The sequence below is a fragment of the Drosophila gunungcola genome, unplaced genomic scaffold, assembly GCF_025200985.1.
Source record: "Drosophila gunungcola strain Sukarami unplaced genomic scaffold, Dgunungcola_SK_2 000088F, whole genome shotgun sequence".
NCBI classification, from domain to species: Eukaryota; Metazoa; Arthropoda; class Insecta; order Diptera; family Drosophilidae; genus Drosophila; species Drosophila gunungcola.
In genome coordinates this window covers 74,881-97,582 of record NW_026453250.1, presented here as the reverse complement: position 1 = coordinate 97,582, position 22,702 = coordinate 74,881, and the positions used below count along the sequence as shown (strand labels likewise).

At 42.0% G+C, this 22,702-nt stretch overlaps 1 protein-coding gene across 1 annotated transcript; it reads right to left on the bottom strand.

The window, feature by feature from the left end:
- Positions 1-8,352: 8,352 nt before the first annotated feature.
- LOC128264998 (proton channel OtopLc) lies at positions 8,353-21,914 on the bottom strand. The gene is made up of 7 exons (XM_053000752.1): positions 21,784-21,914; positions 19,324-21,392; positions 13,838-14,632; positions 13,270-13,387; positions 13,062-13,158; positions 12,806-12,994; positions 8,353-12,236 (listed from the first exon to the last, which is right to left on the bottom strand). The coding sequence occupies exons 2-7, from the start codon at positions 21,108-21,110 to the stop codon at positions 10,933-10,935; spliced, it is 4,290 nt and encodes a 1,429-aa protein (XP_052856712.1). The 5' UTR covers positions 21,111-21,392; positions 21,784-21,914; the 3' UTR covers positions 8,353-10,932.
- Between the last annotated feature and the right edge of the window lie 788 nt (positions 21,915-22,702).

The window sequence follows — 22,702 nt, the reverse complement described above, 5'->3', positions numbered from 1 at the left end:
TTCCTTTTTTCTGATACTTAGTGATGGCGAATTGTACATTTTTAAGTGGCTTGAAAATGTAGATTGTTCATTGAATTTTGTATTCAGCTTAATATTTGTTGTACATTTTCTTAGTTTTTAATAAATAATTTCATTAACCAAGTGGCCGTTTTTAGTCTTTTGGCTAGCGGCCAAATGAAATAGTCCCTCTGAATCTGGACTCTTTCACTTGCAGAAACACCATGGTTTGCTCAAGCAGCTACCCGAGTCTGTCAATATGTTTGGCACTCATCCGTCAGCATCAGCATCGCGGATTTAATCGGCTTTGGGGATTGGATGGCTAGAGATTGAGGGCCATAAAAATAGCCTCTGTTTTTCTTCTGGAATTTCCACTTGTTGCGCTGACTTTCAAGGGTAAAGGCATTTATTTTTAGTTTCAAGTCAGGCAGCCGCCGATCAGTAGCATTACATTTTGATGGTCTCGATTGAAAATTTGTGTTTGAATTTTGGCAAGAAGTCATAAAAACTAAAATATTCTTTATGTGCTTCGGTCCATTCAAGCTTTTGTTTGGATTTGCAATTTGGCATTCAAAAATGTTTAATAAAAGCTAGAAAATTAGAAAAATCTCTACAAAATCTAAAATTTTCTCATTAAAACCATTAAAATCACGAGAATAAGACTGTCAAACCGAAATGACACAATTGCAAGCATTTGTGGCTTTATACCTTTCACATCAAACATCCATTTGCCACTAAGAAAATCTTCTACGGGAGATTTAAGTGAGTTAAAGAGGCCCCTTTGCAGACACCATTGCCTTTTCCTGCTCGAAAAAAACTAGTAAAAGCCAACAAAGTTGCCGCCGTCTTTTTTCCGAGCTTCTTTCCTTAGTTTGTCTATGTTTTTTATGCAGCTCGGTAGTTTTTCCATGCTTTTTCCATGGCCATTTGCAAGCCAGAATTGTCACATGTTCTCGTTCGGCTCGCAACGAACATCAAGCAGCCAACCAACACATTCACGCAAATTGAAAGCTTGGCTAATACCATTAACATTTGATGGCTAACACCTCCCCACACAAGTGAGAAACCGCGATACTGGCGCAAAAACTAGCCCAATGTTGTTAATTGCGAGCTCTCTTATTTTGGCCGGGTGCAACATTATTGGCAACAATCGGATCGAATCGCTAACTTGACCCCAATTATCTTCTCGAAATTAAAAGTATAAAAGGTAAATTGTTTTTACAGATAAAACAGACCTCTTTTTAATTAAATATTGTCAAACAATTGGTATTGACCCACGTTTCTCATCAAGTTGTGTAAACTTGTTATCACATTTTTATGATCTTAAGTTTAACCTTATTTCAGCAATCTCCGCAGCGAATACCAGGAAAATCCAAACCAATTTTCTGCGTCTTCTTTCGTTTTCCCTTCCTGCCAATCAAGCGGCTAACAAGGTTTTCCCCTTTTTAAGATCTAAGAGGTCTTGCAGCCATCGAACGGGAAATATGAGTGAGTGTGAGCCCAACTGTCTGGCATTCTGGTTTCCATTGTAAGCAAACTGTGCCACTTGAATTGGATTGGGAGATCATTGTTGCTTGATAGTTTATGACAGTGTCCGATGACAGATTGCACACAAATGACAGCCGACTGCAGTACACCACCGCACCACCCTGCCCCACTCAGCTCCACCCATTTGCAGCCCAACCCACCCGCACAGAAGCTCAGTGGATCGGCGCCAAAGGAAAAGCAAACGAAACCAAACAAAACCACAAAAAGAAACGATGAACAGTGAAAATCGTAGAGGAAAAGTTGATCTATGCAGATCTACGGATGTTCCAGAGACGGCGCCCACATGGAGAACCGGATATGCAATTGTATACCGAGAAGAAAGAAAATTACGAATTGGAATCGAAATAAAAAGGAACTGGAACTGGAACTGGGAAATGCAAAAGGGGCGGAGGGCAGACGAATGAAAATGGGCATGAAAATGGCTATGGAAATGAGCATGAGAACTGACAGCAGATGGATGCAATCCGTGAAAATAGGGTGACCTTATAAACAAACCCCGTCGTCTGCAGTCGCCATTCGTCAGTCGGCGCACTCAGAGAAATAATTGATGGACAATGCCAGAAATAATACAAATATTTTTCGGGTACATCTGTGTTTTTAGTACAATGTTTTCAAAATCATGAACAATGTTAATATGTTGTGCCAAGAATTTTTGAAAATAGCTGTGCTTTTCTAGAAAATGTTTGTTAAATCCCGTACCGAATATTAAACTATATAAACTCGAGATTTCACAAAACTAAAGTAGTCCGTTTATTGTCTAAACGTGACGCATTAATATGCAGATTTCCAGATGCAAAGCTTACACTTAAGTTCTGAGTGCCGTGGATCCACAGTGGGTTGGTTTTCGGTTGGGTGGGTGGACGCTCCGTTGTACATACATCCCCCGAGGTCGTCGGCTCATTAGTTAATATATGTATGCCGGCACACGTTACTCGACCGTTTGCGGAATATGCATTTCGATTCTTTTTTGTTTTGTTCCTGCCTTCCATTCTTCAAGCTGTCCAGTAGCCACCGAAACCAACAGTAAAACAGAAACCAAAACCACCCACCCCCGACTCCTCATCACCATCACCATCACCATTACCTTCGTCAAGCAAGCACCACCCACCCACCAACTGGCCAACTAACCACCGTTAGAAATCGCGTGTCGCGGTTTCAACCCTCGCAAATGTTATTCTGCTTTTCAAATATCCATGCAGCAAAAACATAAGCGTCGGTTTCGTCGATAAGAATCGATGACTAACAATCAGTAAGATCTTTTTTTAGATCGTTAGTTTTATAACAATCTATGAAAATCTGGATCGCCTTAAAAAATTACATTTAAGAAACGGAAACAAATTGTGATTGATTCACTTTTTAACAACATGCACTTTCATTTGGGGTCAGTGATTCATGTGATCAATTCGATTTTATAAAATTAAAGATTCATGAGTACAAATGACTCAAATCCCAACAGCTTTTCTAGAGCGGTAGTAATTAAGTAAAATAATTCTTAAATAATTATAACAATATAGAAAATAATATAAATAATACATACTATACTATAACCAATGTTTGGAATATATTATATTCATCTAATAAAATACGAAGCTTTAATTAGTACAAGTATTTTCTTTCTAAACTTTACGTAAATTCTGCGCATAATGATACAATTTTAAAATGGTTCGAATTAGAATCAGAGAATATCTTTCGCAGTTAAATCTCCGGTATGATCCCAAAGATATTGCGATCGGTGGCTACTATAGCGCGGCCGTAAAATTGACCCAATTCTAAGTACTGATACTGTTACTGGCAGATCCGCCCTATAAAAGCTCGCTTTTTGTTTGTGCGGTTTTTTCTCTGGTCGCGCCTCTTGTGCAATTAAGATTTTCCATTTGGCCCAGCACTTCTATGGTTTTACTTGGACGAAGGTAGCGAAAACCGAAAAAGAAAATACCCCGCAACACCGAAGTGATTCCAATGTCTTTCTAACGGAAGACCAAGAAATGTGTGTGCAACCCGAGGAGGACAGCAGTTTGATTGCTTTTGAGTGTGGTGAGGGAGATCAAGGAGCTTAGTGGTACAGTCAAAACCTGTGTAATTCAAACCAGATAATTAAGTCTAAACAAACAATATATATATTTAAATATAAGTTTTTCAGTAAAAGAAAAAGGAGTGAATTTTATTTGTTACAAAAAATGACTTGGACTTTTGTGATCTAAGAACAGTTGGTTTTTAAAATATACAAGCTCTAAAAATCTTATATTTCATTCACAATTACAATAATAATAAAATGAATATTTAATTGATATTGAAGAAATATTTAGTGTCTCAATAATGGTTACAAAAGTTTAAAAGAAGATAATTTTAACATTTGACTGTACTTTAGTTGACATAATGTCACTTTATAAAAAATACATTGGCAAGCGATCAACCTTGACTAAAAGCTACTGAAAACAAGCTCTGATAAGAATTTAAGAAACAATCTTCAATTAAATGCTAACTAATATTAACGGTCCGTTAAATAAATTGATATATTAATTATTATTAATTTTTATTTAAAGCTTAAGCACTAACTAACTGTTAAATGAACTATAGATTTATTTTAGTTAGTATGGACAAGTAAGTTTGGTTTAGGAAAATTTAGCAAGAAGCTAAGACGTTCTTCTTAGGAAATGTTCACTGTATTTGTTTTGGGCTGATGTCATCTTGAAGGGGTTATCTTGATCCATCACTTGACTTACTTTTTGGGGGTTATATCCTGCCGTTCAGCTCATATGATTTTCCTTTTCGGGTCGCTTCCACTTGCTTTATTCTTCTCTCTTCCTTTTTGCGATGTCCTGGTCTCTTTGTTTTGCTTCCGCTCGAAAGAAGGAAGACGCCGATGAGGGCGGGGGGGCGTGCCGTCTATTGCGCGCGCGTTTTTATTTTACTCCGTTTCGTTTTGATCTAGCAGTTTTAAGGCTACTGTCCTGCTTTTTTGGCAAAAAAAATAAAAGTTTGTTGGTTGATTGGACCGGAAACGGGCTAACTCATACACACACACACAGGCACACGAAAAGCAGACAAAATGGACGACGCACATTCAAACATTTAATTTCCTGTTTTATTTGTTAGTTTTTCGGTTTTCTATTTTTTAGCACTGGTCTCACTGCACATTTACAAAAACAAAGCAAATAATACATATATGTTTAGATTTTTAAGCAAGAAATTGCAAAGAACAACAATAACAATAACAAGAATAATAGCAATTACTGATTCAACAATTACAAGTTAATAGCATTGAAAAATATACTAACTAAATAATGGAAAATGTACTGAAAAGCGTTTAATTTATAGAGAATCTCGCTTTCAAGTACTGCTATATTATTTCTCGCTAGTCTGTTGTTCTTTTAGTTATTTATTTATTATTTTTTGGAACCGGTCCGAACTGACAGTGTCTTCCATCACTCGCAAAAGTTCGCTTCTGACTGAAATTTCCAACTTCCAACGCAACTAACAACACCGAAACGCAAAGGCAAACGAATACCGTGGCTTTTTACGATATTCGCCGATATGCGCGTCTGTTGCTTCGGTTCCTATACCGTTTGTTGTTGCTTCTGACTTTGCATTCTCGTTCTACCACCTTTTTGTAGTTGTTTTTGTTGCGCTTACCGCCTTTTGTTGTCTTTGAAGTGCACTGAACAAAATGTGTATATGTTTGAATTATTTGATATATTATTTAATATTACATATATAACATTTTTTATATTTCTTTGGGAATTTGTTTTAATCGTTTTTTGTTTAATTTTCTAAAACACATTAAAATCATTTTATTTTCAAGGGAAAGCGCTCCTTAAGTTTTTTCCAGCAAATTATGTTTTTTATTATATTATATCATGGCTATTTTTACACTGTAAATTAAAAACTATTTGTTCTCCTACTTTTTTGGTTTTAAATTAATGAACTCGATCAATGTCCCTACAATTGGTGCGGTCTCATGTATTAGCTTTATATACATACATATCTATAAAATTGTATACATATCTAATTATTTTAGGATAAATGTAAAAAGTTTGAATTATTGAAAGTTAAGAGCATGATTTCTAGTGTACTTTTTGTTTTCCTTTTACTCCATTTACAGTACAGTAAGAGTTGCGAATTCCGCGGCACAGCAATAAATGATAATAGCCCAAATGTCTCGCAAATGTGGCTAAAGCACGTGAATAAATGGAAATGCCTATGCGACAGATTGAATAATTAAGCCAATGGCGATAAATCATCGAAATACACTGCACATATTAAAAAATCAAACATGATGCCACTAATTAGAAATTTATAACACAGATGTTAATCTGGATATTAAAAACTTTTTAAAAATTCCCAAAGATACCCTGAAGCAAAAAAAAAATCTTTTCAATATTCAATTCCTTTAATTTACCAGTTTAACTTTATTTTATTTTTAAGGATGAAAAACTTTAACTTGATTTTGTAAAATCTTAAATGCTTGAATATAGCTAAGATTTAAAAACCAACTGCGAGAATCGCATAAATCATAGTGAGCTCAAATTAATTATTAACCAAGTAAATATTCCCTTCTTCTGCTCATGTGTCTTGAAGCAATTAGAGAATTGTGAAAAACTTTCATTATATTTACTGAATAGGGACAGTCCACCCCCTGACCCTTGAGGAATAGACTTTCCCGGGGTCCTTTGATGTCCAGCAGCGTAATCTGATTATCGCCATCGGAACTGACTCCCTGAATTGGGGACTTCCCCGGGGAAACACATACATACATATGTGCAGCAAAAGACGCTAATGGGCCAAAAAGGTGTGACACGGCACGAAGTAGACCCAAACAGTCGTGCTACCAAAGATGCAGAAAAGTTTCTGGTATCGGGTTGCTCTAGGTTTTTTTCTATTGTTTTTGGGTGGCAAAGTGCGAGCAGGGGGCGGCAGTGGGTGGGCGAGTCCTTCTTTGGCCGAGAGCAGCGCATGCGTTGAGTCGTGGCAAAGGACATTCACCTCTGGGCCTCAGCTTGCCGCCAAACAGGGTGCATTTATATATGTAAACCGCTCGCATTTGTGTCTTATTGCAGGCGTTCCCTTAAAAAAGGGACAGAAACATGCACACACCCCACAAAAAAAAAAAAAAACAATCCAAAAAATAGAATAAACAAAACTCCCCCACTTGGGTGAAAAGTTAATTGAATTAAGTCTAAGTCCGGTCTGGAAAACTAAAATAAACATTGGTGCATATTAAAGTTTTTCCAGAGATAGGACTTTAAGTATGATTCAAAAAATATATCAAACATTTTCTAAAAATATCTTTCAGAGCCAAGCTCGATATATATATATATTGCTCGGGCAATATGTTTTTCGGCTCTACCCCTTTATGTATCAAAAATCTCCCTCTTTCTGTGTGTAATCATATATTTGAGCGCTAACCTAGTTTTTGGCCAGCACGGTTGGCCAGGGCGTGGTTCAAATCCCGGGTAACCAGTTGGTACGTGTATATACCCAAGGATATATGGTACATGGCATCCACAGATTGCAGTGGAAAGCAGGGGAAACACAGCATCCACAGAGGATCTGAAAGAGAGAGGGTGCTCGAGAGAGATTGGGGAAATACTGTGGCCATCCCGCTCTAAATGGGGGGGGGGGGGTTAAGGCTTTGGGGAAAAATAAGAAAAAAGGGGGAGTGGCGCACCCACTCATAGATACATGCCCGCGGTTCAAGATACATTTGCGAGTAAAACGGCAACAGCCTCAGCTCAGTATGCGCCTATTTTCCAGCCTCGAGCACTTTTCCACACAGAGCCACTCAAAAATTGCCCCTTAACCCACCCATTCCCATTCCCAACCCCAAACACCCTTAACCCTCGAAAGCCCCACCCTAAGGCTCCGAAAAGCGCACTACTTAACGCTATGTAGAACATTATTTAACTCCTCATGACCCACATACAAAAACAACGCCATTTTCCATAGTAATCGAATTACGTTTCAATTTATTATTCATATTATTGCATATTTACTGCTCTTTTATAGTCAATATAGTTTTTTCGGATGTACGGGGGTGGTGTATTTTTGGGGAACACAGAACATTCACGACTAGTTTTATCTTGGATTTTTAACTTTATCTTCATAGCCATTATTGTAAATACATATAAATACTTGTAACACTTAATACAAATTGCTTTTCCTAGGCTTAGTCAAGTTGTATTGGTTGAGTATTATGGGAAGAAGTTTGAAAGCGAATGGTTTTTATTAAATGCTGAAAATTTTTTCATGAATAGGGTTCAAAGATTATTTATTTGCTTTTTAAAGATATTATGAGTCCGGAATATATGTATATCTTTGAAAATGGTTGTAGAACAGAGAAAGATCGCGAAAAATTTATGGAAAGTGCAATTTCTTAATCTATGAATAGATTACTATTCGAATAAACCAAATATTCCTAAGGAATACTTGAACAATTTAATTGGTTACATTTAATGATATTGAAATTCAAAAGATACAGTTGAAGAAGTTACGAAGTAATTTTGGATATTCAAAGTAAACGAAACTACCCAAAGAAATTTGTTAAGAATTTAACGTGTCAGAGTAAATGGAATTTGATAAAGAACTAGATGAAGAACAGACAATGGATCAAATAGAAACATGTATTTCTGATCCATTGAGAAACAATTACAGAAACGAATAGGAACAGTCGCACAGTGATCAACAATTATCATGTCAGTTCGAATTACAAAGTGAGTCCCACAATTACGATTACTACATTTATTTTGATTTTCTTTTTTGAGTAATAAGAACAAATAATGGTTTTCGGGTATAACTTGAATATTTCGGTTGGTTTTTTTTCGGTTTTCTTTGGCTTTTCTATTCATAAATCGCATAAAATGTCCTTTTGCTGCTTTCGTTTTTCGTTTCGATTCTACGTGGAATAGGAGTTCCTCTAATGAGTTCGATTTCTCGTCGTAACTACTTAGTTTCAATAAATTCTAATACAATCGGCTGTAAATACAATACAATTTTCAATTTTGATTTTTCGCTGAATATGCGATTTTTCGAGCAGTGTTCCGAGTCGGTGTACAATAAATACATGTAAGAAAATGCATATAAAGTTACAGTTAATTCTAGTTAAAAATTTAGTAAGAGTATAAAATTGAAATAACTAATTTAGTATATATATATATATATATATATATATATATTTTGTTGTTCCTTAAGATTTTTTTGTTCGTGTTTTTGGTTTTGATTTCGATTTTGGCATTCATATAACTTTGAATTTACAATGGATGAGTCAGTAGATTCAAAAAACTCGAACTCAACAAGAAAGCAATTACAACATAGGCTACGTAAAGAACTCTTTGGCATTGAAAAATATATATCGCATTGTATGTGTAAGTGGAGTCTATATCCTAGATATCTTATACCATTATGGTATAGAAAAAAAAACACAGACATACATATTTATACCTCCTAAAATAGATTTGTGCGTCTTACAGTAAGTGATTTCATTGGAATATTTTCGCAATCTCTTGATTTGTCCTTCTACTTTTTTTTTTTGAGCTTTAATAATACTGAAAAGGGGTTTGCAGGGATTAAGGGAACTAGAACTGGAACTGGAACAAGCACAAACGTATCACATAAAAACCTATTCGGACAAAACAAGGTTCCTAACAAGATGTCTCTTATCTCGAATTAAAGTTAACAAATTCATTATTAATGCTATGCTACAAATCAAGCATCTCAACAGGGGGTAAAACTATCCATGGGAGGGGGGTTTTTAAAGGTTCTTAAGGGTTCTTAAAAGGGGGTCTTTTGCCATCTGGATTGAACGTCTACATATGCATGTGAGTATATATCCTTAGGTGCTAGGTTGTGTATACCGTCTACTATGTAGTACAGTGTTGTTTAATAACTTTTGCGGTTCCTCGATTTCTGGTGGGGTTAATGACTTCTCCTATCCTTCTTCTCTTTTTTCTTCAGCTTTTTATTCACTTTTCTTCTCGCCTTTCTGCGTTCAACTTTGAATTTTTAAAATATATCGAGTATATTTGGAACACCGATTAATTAGCCTTGTAAATATCTTTTATAGAACTCGCTTGTTGGGTTATACATATTTGGTATATCTGCTCTATATTTGGTTGATCGTTAGTTAAGCGGCATACGTCGTAGTGCGGTTGGTTCACAACCCGTTTTGCTGATCCTCAGTCAGTTACTATATATAAATATATAAAATGTTTTTGATTGCAATCATTTCCAACATTTATCAAACGTGATTGTTAATTTGGAATTGTATGTAGGGGGTAAACATGAATTCATCTACGGTTACGTGATTTGCCTACAATAATTCTCATATCGCTCACTTGCTACCAAAGGGAGTTTATATTGTATAAAAATATCAAAGTATATAAAGTCTTTTTAAAAGAAAGGAAATGTTTAAACGTTTTTTTTTTAAGAGTTTAAAGTTTTAGTATAATAGTAGAAAAAATAACTTTATTTTATGAAAACTTAAAAACCGGGCATATGACTTTTTTTCTGTTGATTTAATGGAGCATTTGAGAATTCTGTTTGGAAAAATCCCTTTCAGGTAGAAAGTAAGCGTTATGAGTTTAAACCATTTAATATATTCCGTATACGCACTAGCGGCAATGGCATGTAATTAATTGCGTATACGCCCTAATGACATTGCTTGGGATTTCATCATTGATTTCTCTTAGATTTGTGAGCTTAAGGGTTAACCCTTTGATTTATCTTAAAGTTTTGATTTATTCTTGCTTGATTTCTTTGCTTTCTAATGTTTCTTTTCTAGGATATGTTTTTGGGCTTTCAACGCTTGCATCCGCTTAGATTTATGTTTTAGCATTTGGTGGATGTTTCTCTCGAAGATGGGTTCCTAGTTTTTTGTTGGTGGGTGGGTTGATGGTGATGGTGGTGGTGGTGTTGGTGGTGTATGTAGGGTGACGGCTATGAGCCCTATAGCGGATGCAAGTCCTAGACAAAGCTGAGCTCATGGCCGCTGATGGCGTCGATGAACTCAAAGTGCGCGTAAACTCATTCGCCGTTGATCACGTAAACCGGACAGAAGGCCTTTTCCGTGTTGAGGGACTGCGGCGACAGCGCCCGGATGGGTGCCCTCAGTCCACAGCTGCTGTCGCCGCCTTGTTGCTGTTCGTCTGCTGCTCCTCCGGATCCTGCTGCTCCTGCTTCTCCCGATCCTCCTCCCGATCCTGCTGCTACTGCTTCTCCCGATCCTCCTCCCGATCCCCCGGAGTTGCTCTCCCCGCTCTCCACCTCCTCGACGGTCTCCAGCTCACCGCCAGCCAGCGTCGTAGAGCAGTAGCAGTAGGACAGGTTCGTCTTGAGATCCTCGCAGAATTGCTGCTGCTGCGCAATGCTCTGGATGCGCGAGCGGGCGAATTCTCACATATACGTCGGCTTCAGCTTGTAGGCCCGCTTCCAGATCTCGCACAGGCAGACCGTCGAGTGGAAGCGATAGAATATGGCCAGTGGCATCGACACATGCGTTATGATCGTCCAGGCCCACAAACCGTAGAAGTTCAGCTGTATGGGATGCGATTCGGCACGCGATTTCTCCAGCGTACTAATTGCCCACATGGCCAGATTGACGACCAGCATGAAGGTGACGATCTCGCGGCCCGGCTTCTTGCGCAAATGTTCCGGACTGACGGCCTGCCTGCGGCTGGCATCCAAAATAAACATCGTCTGGCACGCGGTCTGCACAATGGAGGCCAGGGCGTTGATGGGCACCAGCATGTCATCGCTGCGCAGCGTAAAGTGGCCGGCTATCACCGTAAAGATGTTGTACAGAAACGAGCCCGTCTGCGCCCCCACCAGCAGTATGTCGTCCAGGGAGAAGCTTCTGTACGCGTCGTACTGCAGATGACGGATCTGGATCATCCCCACCAAGGTGGCTATCGTGGCCGTTCCGTAGATAAGTAGCTCGCAAATGGTCACCTCGGTGACGGCCAGGGCCACGAACTCCGGCCGAGAGATCAGCACAAAGAAGATAATCAGCGATATGATGGTCAGCACCAGGATGAGTATGCCCACGAACAGGCCCTTGTGGGCGCGAGCACAGTCCACGGAGTAGTGGTGCGGCGAACGCTTCATCGGCGAACTGATCATGTCCGGGCGCTGGGGCGTGGGCGTCTGTGGCCGCGAGATGCTGCGCCACATCACGTACAGTATGGCCGCACAGATCAGCGAGTACTCAATGGTGCAGGGAAAGAGGAAGGGCGAGGCATCTTGCACCAGGGTTCCAATTATGTTCGTTCGCCGGCACTCGAAGATTTGATAGGGTCCCTTCAGGCCACGCGGCACCCGCAAATGGGCCGTCGGATCGTGCTGGACTATGGCATGGCCCCTCGAGTGTCCCGGTATCCTGTGCGAAATCCTAAGCGTGCGGTTCTCCGGATTGTAGAACGTCAATATCTCGTGCTTCGTCTCCTGGATCAGCACATTCAGCCAGACGGCCAAGTTCGTTCCGATCATGTGCATCAGGCCGAAGCGGGCAATAATCTTGTAGCGATACACTTTGATCTGCTCGTTGTTCAGGAAGATAAAGTACATCTGGATGAAGATGAAGGCCATCCGGGTGGCCGGGGTCAAGGCCAGCAGTACGTTGTGGCACTTGGTATCCGGATTAAGTTCGAAGTACTGGCCAAACTCCAGACCCGAGTAGATCATGCTGCCGATTCCGAAGGCTGCAAATGGAAGGTGAGATTTATAGAGTATTTAATATAAACTTGCACAAGAACATAATATAGACTATTCTTCAGAACACAGTTACGATTATTTTCCAGGGACTGCAAATAATCATTATTGAAATATAATTCTCACCATTAAGGAATTAAATATACATTTATATATAAATATAGAAATATTTTTAAAACTAAAATACAAATTTTAACACAGATTTTTAAGAAAACAAATCAAAAATAATCGGTTTTTGAGTATTATGTTTGTATGAATATATAGCAAGCATTATTTAAGATTTGTATTTATATAAATCTTAAATAATCGTTGTTTGAGGTTGTTATTTTGACAAACTCTGATAATTGTGAAATCAGATCTTTTTTCAAATCTCAGATAATCGGTTTTAGTGATTTTTGTTTTGTAAGGTGTATACAAATCAATTAAATTAAATTAATGATAAATATACATGACCATCAGCATCTGCTGAAGAATTATCGGTTGTTATGAAACATGTTCATCAGATATGCATATGAAACATGATTCGAAAACGTTGAATTTAAGTACAGTGAACACTCACCCACGGCGCCCATGCGCAGATAGAAGCTGCCGTAGTGGGCATCCCGTCTTCCGAGCGGCGCAAGGAGCGATGGTCGCCTCACGGGAATCGCCGGGGGAAGTCGGTGGTGCACGGAGTTACTATCCGTATCCGACTCGTCCATGCTGTCCGTTCCGCTCGCCTTCGTCGTCGACTTGTTCGGGGAAGTGGCTGTGGCGGATAGATTATTCAGATTATTGGATACGTACATGTAAGTAAAAAATCGCCTTATACCTACCAATTGGAACCGGCAACTTGGGACGACCCCATAACAAAGTGGCGTACATAAAGAACAGAAATATCATGCTGCCAATGTACAAGTACAAATAGTAAACCTAAGCGGAAAATATACAATAACGATACAACGTAAATAAATAGTCTCCACCATGATTGCTGTAGTAGCGAAACCAATTGTTATGAATTATGCCAAACATTATAGCTCTCACCTCATAAAAGGAGGGTGGGATATAGGTTGATATAACCTCTGCCATGGGAAATGCTATGCCCATCACGACCAATAGTTTGCCATAAAGTGCGGAGAAAAGAGTGGCCAGTGCATCGCCGCTAAAATAGAAACGAAACAAAATAAATAGGTATTATATTTTGAGAATGCCAAAGTATATATAAAAAGTCATAAAAAACAAATGGTATTTGTTTGGTGTTAAGCCACAGACTTTTAGAGGTATTCAGTAGAAAATGGTATAAATACACCCACATTGTTCACTTTTAAGTGCCTAAAATAATTGTCTAACTCTTTTCATTTCAATAACATTATGCTTATTGGTTTACATTCTTCAAGATCGTCAACTAATCACTTTAGGGACGTTATTGATAAAAAAAAAAACAAATAAATAAATACAAATGGGCTGGTGAATGTTGATTTCTTCTGCTTAAGAATTCGCGGTCTAATTTTTTTCATTTTCATTTCATTTTCATTTATTAAAACTGTGCAAAGTGTAAGTATGTATTTTCATGTTCCCAAAAATATTAAAATTTTAATTGGTTTCTACTTACGCCTTGACCCTGGGCATCGGCGGATAGACGAATGATGGCCGGTGGGTGCGCTTGATGGCGGGCAGCACTGGGTAGTTGGTCAACTGGTGCGAGTGGTACATCAGCTCCAGCTGTCCGTCCGCCTGACTTCCGCTGAGGGCTCCCGGCTGGGAGCTGCTGCCTCCGGGCGAGGAGGGCGGATCCGAGCTGTCGCCTCCTCCTCCGCCGCCGCCGCCGCCAATGTCCCGGTCGCCGTCGCCATCTCCACCGCCTATGATTAGGCCACTGGGGCCCGGCGTCTCCTGGACGATGTTGCTGCCCCGGTGACTGGGCAGGCTGGACTCGTCGATGGTCACGTGGTGCTGCGATCCCGAGCGGGCTGACACTCTGCCCGGAGATATGGCCACCGCCGGCTCAGCGGACGCTGTCATCAGGGATGATGAAGTGGCAATCGGAGGAACGGCAGCCATGAAGAGCCGCCGGCGATCCCCAGGCGAGCTGCTGCTCCCGCTGTCCCCGGGGGGCGGAGGCGGGGCATAGCTGCTGGGCACAGTGGGCGTGGGCACCCGGACACTGTGGGTGTGGTGGTTCTGGTGGTGCGGATGCTGGAACTGGTGCGGCAAGTGGTAGTGATGGTGGCTGCTCGTGAAGTGCGACCTTGGCTGACTGGTGACCACCGCCGCCGTCGCCGCCGCCGTCGCCGCCGCCGGTGGCTTTGGTGCCTGCTGCTGCTGCTCATCCTGGTAGCTCACAGTGGCTATCGGTGGCTTCGATGGCTTTGATGCCTCCGGCGGCTCAGCGGTGCTGCTGCTCGAGCTGGAAACGGAGGAGGTGGAGGAAGAGGAAGAGGAGGATTTGGTCGACATTAGCGAATATAGAATAAGTATAGTATGCGTGGCTGGATTGGCGGACCGACGTGGGCTCACTGAATCGGTGGACTGGGTTTTAAGCCCCGCACCCGATTTTGCAGACACAACTACATGCGACTACGGCTTAATTAAATAATGGTCTCCCCTTCAAATCATATATACATAGGTATACATATATATCGCGTGTGCGGGGATTTATTGTATCGGATGCCAGACATTTCCGCCGCGGATACATTGAACTTGGTGGCCAGTCGACAGCCTTCGCCTGAACTTTAAACCCAGCAAGATGATGATGGGCCACAATTTATAGACACTGTGATTTTGGGGGAATCTCTGGCCTTCCGGAACACCCACCTTCACCTCAGCCCACTTTCACCCACTTCCACCCACCGGCACACACAGCGTGAGCTCCTAAATTGCGCTTAATAACAGATACAAATAGAGATTCAGTTACGGATGCCAGCACAGATTCAGATTCAGATCGAGATAAACACATAGAGCTGGCAAAAAAAGAACAATACCCACTCGAAACAGAAACTTAATGAAAAGTCCCCATCCATTCGCCACGGGCAATTGAAACTAATCGCCGTCTAGTGGACACAGCACAAATCGGGATACAAATGTGAAAAATACAGTGCGTTTCGTGATTTTAGCAGGGCTTTATAGATGATAAGCCAATCACAACCCAAAAAAGTAAAAAACCGTTAACCTGAAGAATAAAAGCCATACTATTAAAAAGCTATTATAAACAAATAATTTATATTTACTAAAAAGCGTTTGACTTATAAATGGGTAACCAATTTGATTTTTAGAAAAAGGTTTTTTTCTTTTTTTAATCAAAAGTATATTCAAATAAATGTAGTTTATTACATTAGAAAGATATTTGAAACATTAAACAACACAAGATTTAATAGATTTTAAGCACTTATAATTAAAAAACTATAGTAATTAAAAAACTACCAAAGCAAATCATAAATTCATTAATTAAGTATTTATTACCAAAATGAGTTTAATTTATAAATTTTTAACGAGAAAAAAATGTTTTAAACCCTTTTAATGCGAATGTAATGGATTGTTTTTGTCACAAAAAGTTATTTTACTTAAACATCCTGATAAACCTAACTCGCACTGTACCCTCGATAAGTGGATATGGAGATTTTTGCTAGTATTTTAGCTGGCGGCACTCACACAACCGCAATATGTTTGCTGGCTTAATGGAAATATGAAATTTTTCAGTACGTGATTGGGATGTTTAATTAAGGCGGAGCGGCATGCATACATGGCATATGTCGCATGACAGGTGAATCTGAAACCGGAGAGGGGGATGGGTTTTTTCGAGGGGCCACATCCTGCTTCACACGCTTCCCATGCCAACAGAGATCCGTGAGATCCGAGCACGCATCATTTATTCGCATTTAAATCGACCCCATTGCAATTTTAAATCCGAAACGCAAACCACTCGAAAGTCATGCCGAGGCATCATTACGACATCTGGCAGCGGGAGCGCAAGATGTCGCATCATTTGCAATTTAGAGGCAGAAACATGGAGAAAATGTGGCAGTTTTTAGGAACTCTTTCATTTCAGAGTAGAAATTATATTTGACTTACTCAAACTTTCAACTTTCATATTCAAAATTGATCTGATACCATGTTTTTTTTAAGCAATAATATTTTGAAACAAGAATATTATAAACCTACTATCAAATATAGACTAGTTTATGTTGCAAAGGTATTATATAAAATTAAATAAAAATATTTACTACTGCATTTCAGTTTGAAAAGGATATCAACCTACTCGTTTAATAAAATTTACGCTCAAATAATCACATCTTTTTTCAGTGTGCGGAAAAATGGCAACAAGTGTTGGGGGAAGGGGACGGTAGAGGTGGGTTTTGGAGGGGTTCGGGCTTATAAATAACCTTGACATCAGGACACAGTCACCGACACTGACACAGCCACAAACAGAGACATGGGGTGCATGCAACACAAGGAGCGGTTGTGCAATTGTGTGGGTCATGCACTCGAGCACTCTTGTAATCTGATTTCTAAAAGCGTGCTGCATACTTCATGGCGTCCTTTTTGTTGTACTCATATTTTTTCGGGGTTGTTAACCCGAAACGACGGTAACCTTTTGCCCCCGCTGCACCACTGGTGTATTATAGGATGACGAACCAGCCTGCTTTTTATCGTCTTCCCCACCTGCATTTGCTGCACCACAAAGTCAAAGAGGGCAAACCAACGCGACCTGTAAAGCAAACACTTTGAGGAGGGCCACTCCACAAGTAACTCTCAATCAAAGTTGCAATTTGTTGCCAAGCTACAAGGAACTTAAGCGATTTGAGTGGATTATCCTTCTGCCAAGTGGAAGTATATATATTGTGTTTTAACTTTAAAAATTGTTCACCCAACAAATAAATCCACATAAGAATGAAATTTTTTATTGAGAAATTGAAAAGTTTCAAAAGGTCTACCCATAAGATCTTTACATATTTAAGTACGGAAAAGCTCGTCAATGACTTTTAATTTTTAATTTAATTTCCCAAATTTATTCGGTGTTGTAAAAAAACTCTCCAAAAATATTGGACACAGCTATGAATAAATTAAAGAAAAGCCGTATAAAAATAGTATAGGAACTTTTTGCAAGTAATAGAACGATCAATACAACTTTTCTATACCTATACCAAACTTCCACCGCATTGAAACTCGTGTCATTGACATTTATTGGTACCCAGATAGCTTCCGATCGATCTGAAGAGTGGAGACTCAATCAGCAACCATCAATCCGGTTACCTGTCAGTCAGTTGGAGCAGTTTATTTCCGGATCGAAAGGCGGAAGACATCACGAATTCATGAGTGCGAATGCATTCACCCCGGAGACTCGTTGTTCTGGTTCCGAGGTCCGGACAAAAGGGGCCTGTAAATGTCCGTTAATGGGTACTCCTTGCAGTCGGACAAATGTACAATACCGCAATGGCAATCGCACAAAAGTTGTCAGTGAGCACATGGCGCAACAAACTTTCAATTGACCCATTTTGTGGTGGTTCTTGGGGGGGTTTTTGGGTGCTTTCAGGCAGCCTCAAGCCTGGGGGCAATTTGCAGTCGAGCCGCTTGCATTTAGCGACATAATAATGGGCGTGGCAATGGCCGAGGACAACAACCTGCTGCCAGGGCATCCTTTTCACCTTTCACCTCTTCATTTTTTCACTATTTTTTAAGCAGTCTGTTTTCGAGCTGCAACAATTTGTGCATGTCAAGCCAATCGAGCAGTCCGTGTTCACCCGTGACCCCCATAACCCCCATCCGTAACCCCTCCTTAACCAGTAACCACGGCTGCAGCGTATACGCAATTCAAGTGAAGCATACGCCGTGTTGCCATTGCACTGAACGATTATTATATTGAGTTGGCAGCCATCAAAGTCAAGCAGATAATTTGCAAAAATATTGGAAATTTAATTTAACCAACTTAGGTAGCCTGTCGAAACTGATTGATTTAAATTTTAAATTATCTGAGGACATAATCTGAAGAACTTGTTAGCATAAGAATACTTTTAGTAACTTAGCTTAACTTACAAGGCATCATAATTTCTTCCAAATTTGTTTAATGTATATTTTTTAAATTATTTATTGACACGCTTTTCTCTCAGTATACGTCTCTGTTTACGGCGTCAAACTTGTCAGGGTGTTGCTCTGGAAACGTGATGTTTAATTAATGTACAGGAGAGGATGCAGACAGACAACGCCAAAGCGGAGCAGCGAAGTGAGTGCAGATGGAGCATTTTACGTGGCAGGAGGAGGAGAACCAGAAGGACCAAGAGGAGCAAGAGTACCAAGAGGAGGAGCTGGGAATGAACTGACACGATATGAACACGAGCACACAAGTTAAACAGTTTTGTTGAGCTATTAGCAGCGACTAATGGAGGCTGGCCAAGAGAATGAGTTCGCCGTACGTAGTTAGATTAAATCGGGGATGAGGACATGCGCCGCTCTGAGGACGATTATGCAATTAATGGAGTGCCCTAGGGAATCCGAAACCAGACGAGATGGTTCAGTTAGATACACGACAAGAGCGCAGCATCTTAGGGGACGCTCTGGGCTCTGTGCCTAAAACCCTAAATAATTTCCATCTTAAGTTGTGCAAGAAGTTTCGCAAGCCTTAAGGGAATATCTTATTTTTGTGCGAGTTTTAATAAACTGTGAATAATAATTAATCGAATAATTACCTTCTGGCTCATAGTTAACTCAAACATCATTATATAACAATATTCATTTATTGTCCCCTAAGTTTCTAGTACCCTTTAGATCTTTTTATATATTACACATTTTACGTATTGAATGCACAAATGTCACTTATTAAGACAAACAATAATCTGCCTTTCCAATACCGAACATAACTTGTTATGTCCTATTGTTATTTTATAGCTCTCTTTTCATACAATATCATATTATTGTGTATTAATTATAACATTTAAATATGTTAAATTTTTAAGTTTCTCGATATTCCTAAAAAGGGTTGTAAAGTTTGTCAATTCTATAGAAAAGATGAGGCTCTCACGAAACCGAATCAATGAAAACGATCTTTTCGCTGGTTATCCGAACATTTGTTTCCCCAATAAATATCCATTATTATGATTAGCTCACCTGATCTGCTCCTTGACTCCGGCTGCAACTCCCACGGCGGCGGCAGCGGACTCGGCCAGTTTGGGCGGACTGCTGACCAGCGGCGGACTACAGACCCTCGGCGGCGTCGTGATCCTTGGCGGACTGTGCATCTGGCGTGCCAACTCCGGCGGCGGACTCCGCATCAGTGGTGGCGAGGGCATCGCCGGGGCTCCCTCTCCGGCCGGCGGACTCTGCACGCGCTGCGATCCGGACTTGATGGATCCGACGGGACTTCGTGCGGCCGTGTGTTGTCCTTGCGAGCGTATCGAGGTCTGCGATTTGAGGGAGGCCTGCGGGGAGAGAACGCCAGCTGCTTGGGCGGAGGCCACGGATCCCGTGCGGGAACCTATTCGAGAGCCACCCCGTGATCCTGGCAACGATCCCTGCTGTGATCCCGATCTCAACTGCGACCGTTGGCTGCCACTGCGACTCGGCCCGCGACTTTCGGGCTTCGGTGACCCTCCTGCTCCTCCAACTGATGTGGAAATTGATCCCGTCAAGATGCTGGCCGGCCGCGGTGAACTGATGCTATCGCCGGCCTGGTCCTGCAGCGATTCCCTGTCCACGGATATCTCATCCGTCTCCTTGGTCAGCTCCTCCTCCTCCTCCTCCTCTTCCTCGGGCTCTTGCTCCAGCGGCGGTGGCGGTATGAAGCCTCTGTCCTCCTCCAACTCCGCAAAGTTCTCGGGCGGCGGAGCTATGATGGAGGAGGCAGAGTAGCCGTTGCTGGGCGGTGTGGTTATAGTGGTGGACTCATCTTCGTTGTCCAGCGAGCGGCTGTAGTCTTCGCGAGCTCCGCTTACGGGCTCCGGTTCGGGCTGCTGATCCTCCGGGTCCGGGTCCGGGTCGTCGTGCTCCATTCCGGGTGGCGGCTGTTCCGCCTCCAATCTGGGTGGCGGTGAGTTGGGCTGGGACTCCGCCTCGCCCTCGCTTTCGTCGGAGGGCGTGAGTGGGGGTATCTGACTGATGTGCTGGGCCGGTGGCGATACCATCCGGCTGATGTTCAGTTCCGGACACGGGGGCGGTGTCACGGGCGGCGAAGGCGAGTTGGATGGCGACTTGGTTAGGGGCGGGGTCACCTGGCCGAGATTGTGGCCCTGGACATAGGAGAGATTGGAGGGAAGTGGTGGCAGGGGTGGCGGTGGCGTGGACTTGTCGTCGTCCTCCTCCTCCTCGTCTTCCTCCTTGGCGCTTTCTTCCGGCTCCTCCTCCTGCTCCCCCTCTGGGTTATCTACATCATCCAGCATTGCCTGGGGTGGCGGAATGGCCACCACCTCTTCTGCATCATCGGTCTCCTCGCCATCGTCATCGGTGCGTAGGCCTGCATCCTCCATGGGTGACAGTGGAGGAGGTGGTATTAGCTCCAGTTCCAGGACTGAATTAATGGGCGAACCCGGTGGCGAAGGTGCTGCCCTTGCTCCTTGCTCTTGATCAGCTTGATCCTCTTCTTCTTGCTCCTCCTCCTCTTCGTCCTTTTGCTGTGGTGGTGGCGTGGGCGTGGGAGGAATGTCATCCGTTTCCGTTAGCGTGGGCAGTGGCTGACCCAGCAATGAGGGCGGAGGTGGCGCCACCAGGAGCAGCACCTCCTCGGCCAGCGAAACTGTGGGCAGTGGCGGTGGCGGAACAGCCACGGCCTCCGGATTGGCCGTGTTGTCCACCTCCTCGATGTCGGAGTCGATGCCTTGGGCAAAGTCCATGTAGAAGTTATCCCGCGAATCGCTGGAACCGCGTCGCAATTTCAGCGACAGATCCGGCGAGCTGTCCATCTCGCTCGCACACTGGTCGTCCTGCCTGCACGGGGCTTCCCCTCTTCTTCTCACTCTCGCTCGCTCTCTTGCTAAATATCCTTTGAAGAAATTCCTTCACACACAAACGCCTGCAGGGGCGCAATCTTGCGTTGTTGGATTTATTTTTTTGCGCGTTTGTTTTTTCTTTGTTTTCCTGGTATTTTCTCCAAAGTTTAAGTGATTTATAGTTTTTAAAGTTAGTTAGCTGATGATTTTTGGCTTTTCACTTAATGTCACTGCACACGCACATTGTGTGTATCCCTAAAATGCACAAGGAAGTGTCAAAAACACGCATACTCACACACGCACGCACACACAGCATCCCGCTCTCTCAGCTCCTTTTGCCTTCTCTCTCTCTCCATCTCTCTCTCTGCAGAGGCGTGGGCGTTTTTGGAAGGGGCGTGGCAGTGCAATTTGCTGCGCATTTGGCTTTATACGCAATTTAAGTGCGTGAGTGTGTGCGAAATTGCGTAGTAGGAAATAAGAGGGGGGAGGATAAAGGAGAAACAAAGCTAAGCTGTATTGTTAATTATAATAAACAATAAAATCACTTTTAACACTCATAAAATAAAAAGTGTATTTCATTTCACTATTTAATCACTAGCACACTCAATAACTGAACCCAACACAGAAAAAAAATATCAACGGTTACGGCTTGTGTTCCGGTTTCCGACTCCGGCGCTTGTTGTTCCGGCTGCTCGGTGAAAGCACGGACTTGTGCTCGCTTCACATGTACAAAGCCGACCAACTGCGACTCCTGCTCCGGCGGGAATGAAGGAACGAAGAGGAGAGCACCGAGCTTAAACTCGGAACCCACATCGAACTTATCTGAGCTGCGCCACAGCCTCTCTGAAAGGAAGGGCGAGAGAGCAAGAAAGAGAGCGCACTGCAGAGAGCGCTGCTGACCCATGAGAGCAGGGGCGGTGAAAGGGGGTGAGAGCTGCACATTACGGTGCCGTGCCGGCTAACGGTGGTTGTCGAACGGCATTCGCAACTACAACTACAACGCACTTGACCGGATTCCAATTTCGCCTTTGTTCGCCAAAGTTTCCAGTTTCAAGTGAGCCCCGTTATCGCAAATCCCGGAATCCGCGTCGTAGAAATAAAGTAGGGTAGGAAGTCAAGTGGTGGTCGAAAGGAGTACAGGTGGGCACAGACTTTTAATGTGGTTGCCTGCTAGAGAGCTATTTACATATCTTATAAGTTCAATGTATTCAATTTTAGCTTAAGGACTAGTTCTTAATAAGGATGTTTAACCAACGCAAAATATAGCATACTTTTTGAGGCATCATACATACGTACATTAGGGTGGTCCTAAGTATATCACTCATACGTCCTGTTGCAAAATAAACTTTAAGACCAGTGTGCATTTATTCCACACCAAAATTAACAATTATCTATTGGGAAATGCAACATAATCAGTGATCCGTAATCCCGTAATTTTTGCCCATTGTGACGCGGCCTACGCATCTTTCTCCTTCCATCAGCTGAGTGAGAGGCGTGGGGGCGAGGCGCGAGGGCATTGGAAGGGGTAATGGGCAGCGTGTGAAAATTGTCACTGCATGTGTTTG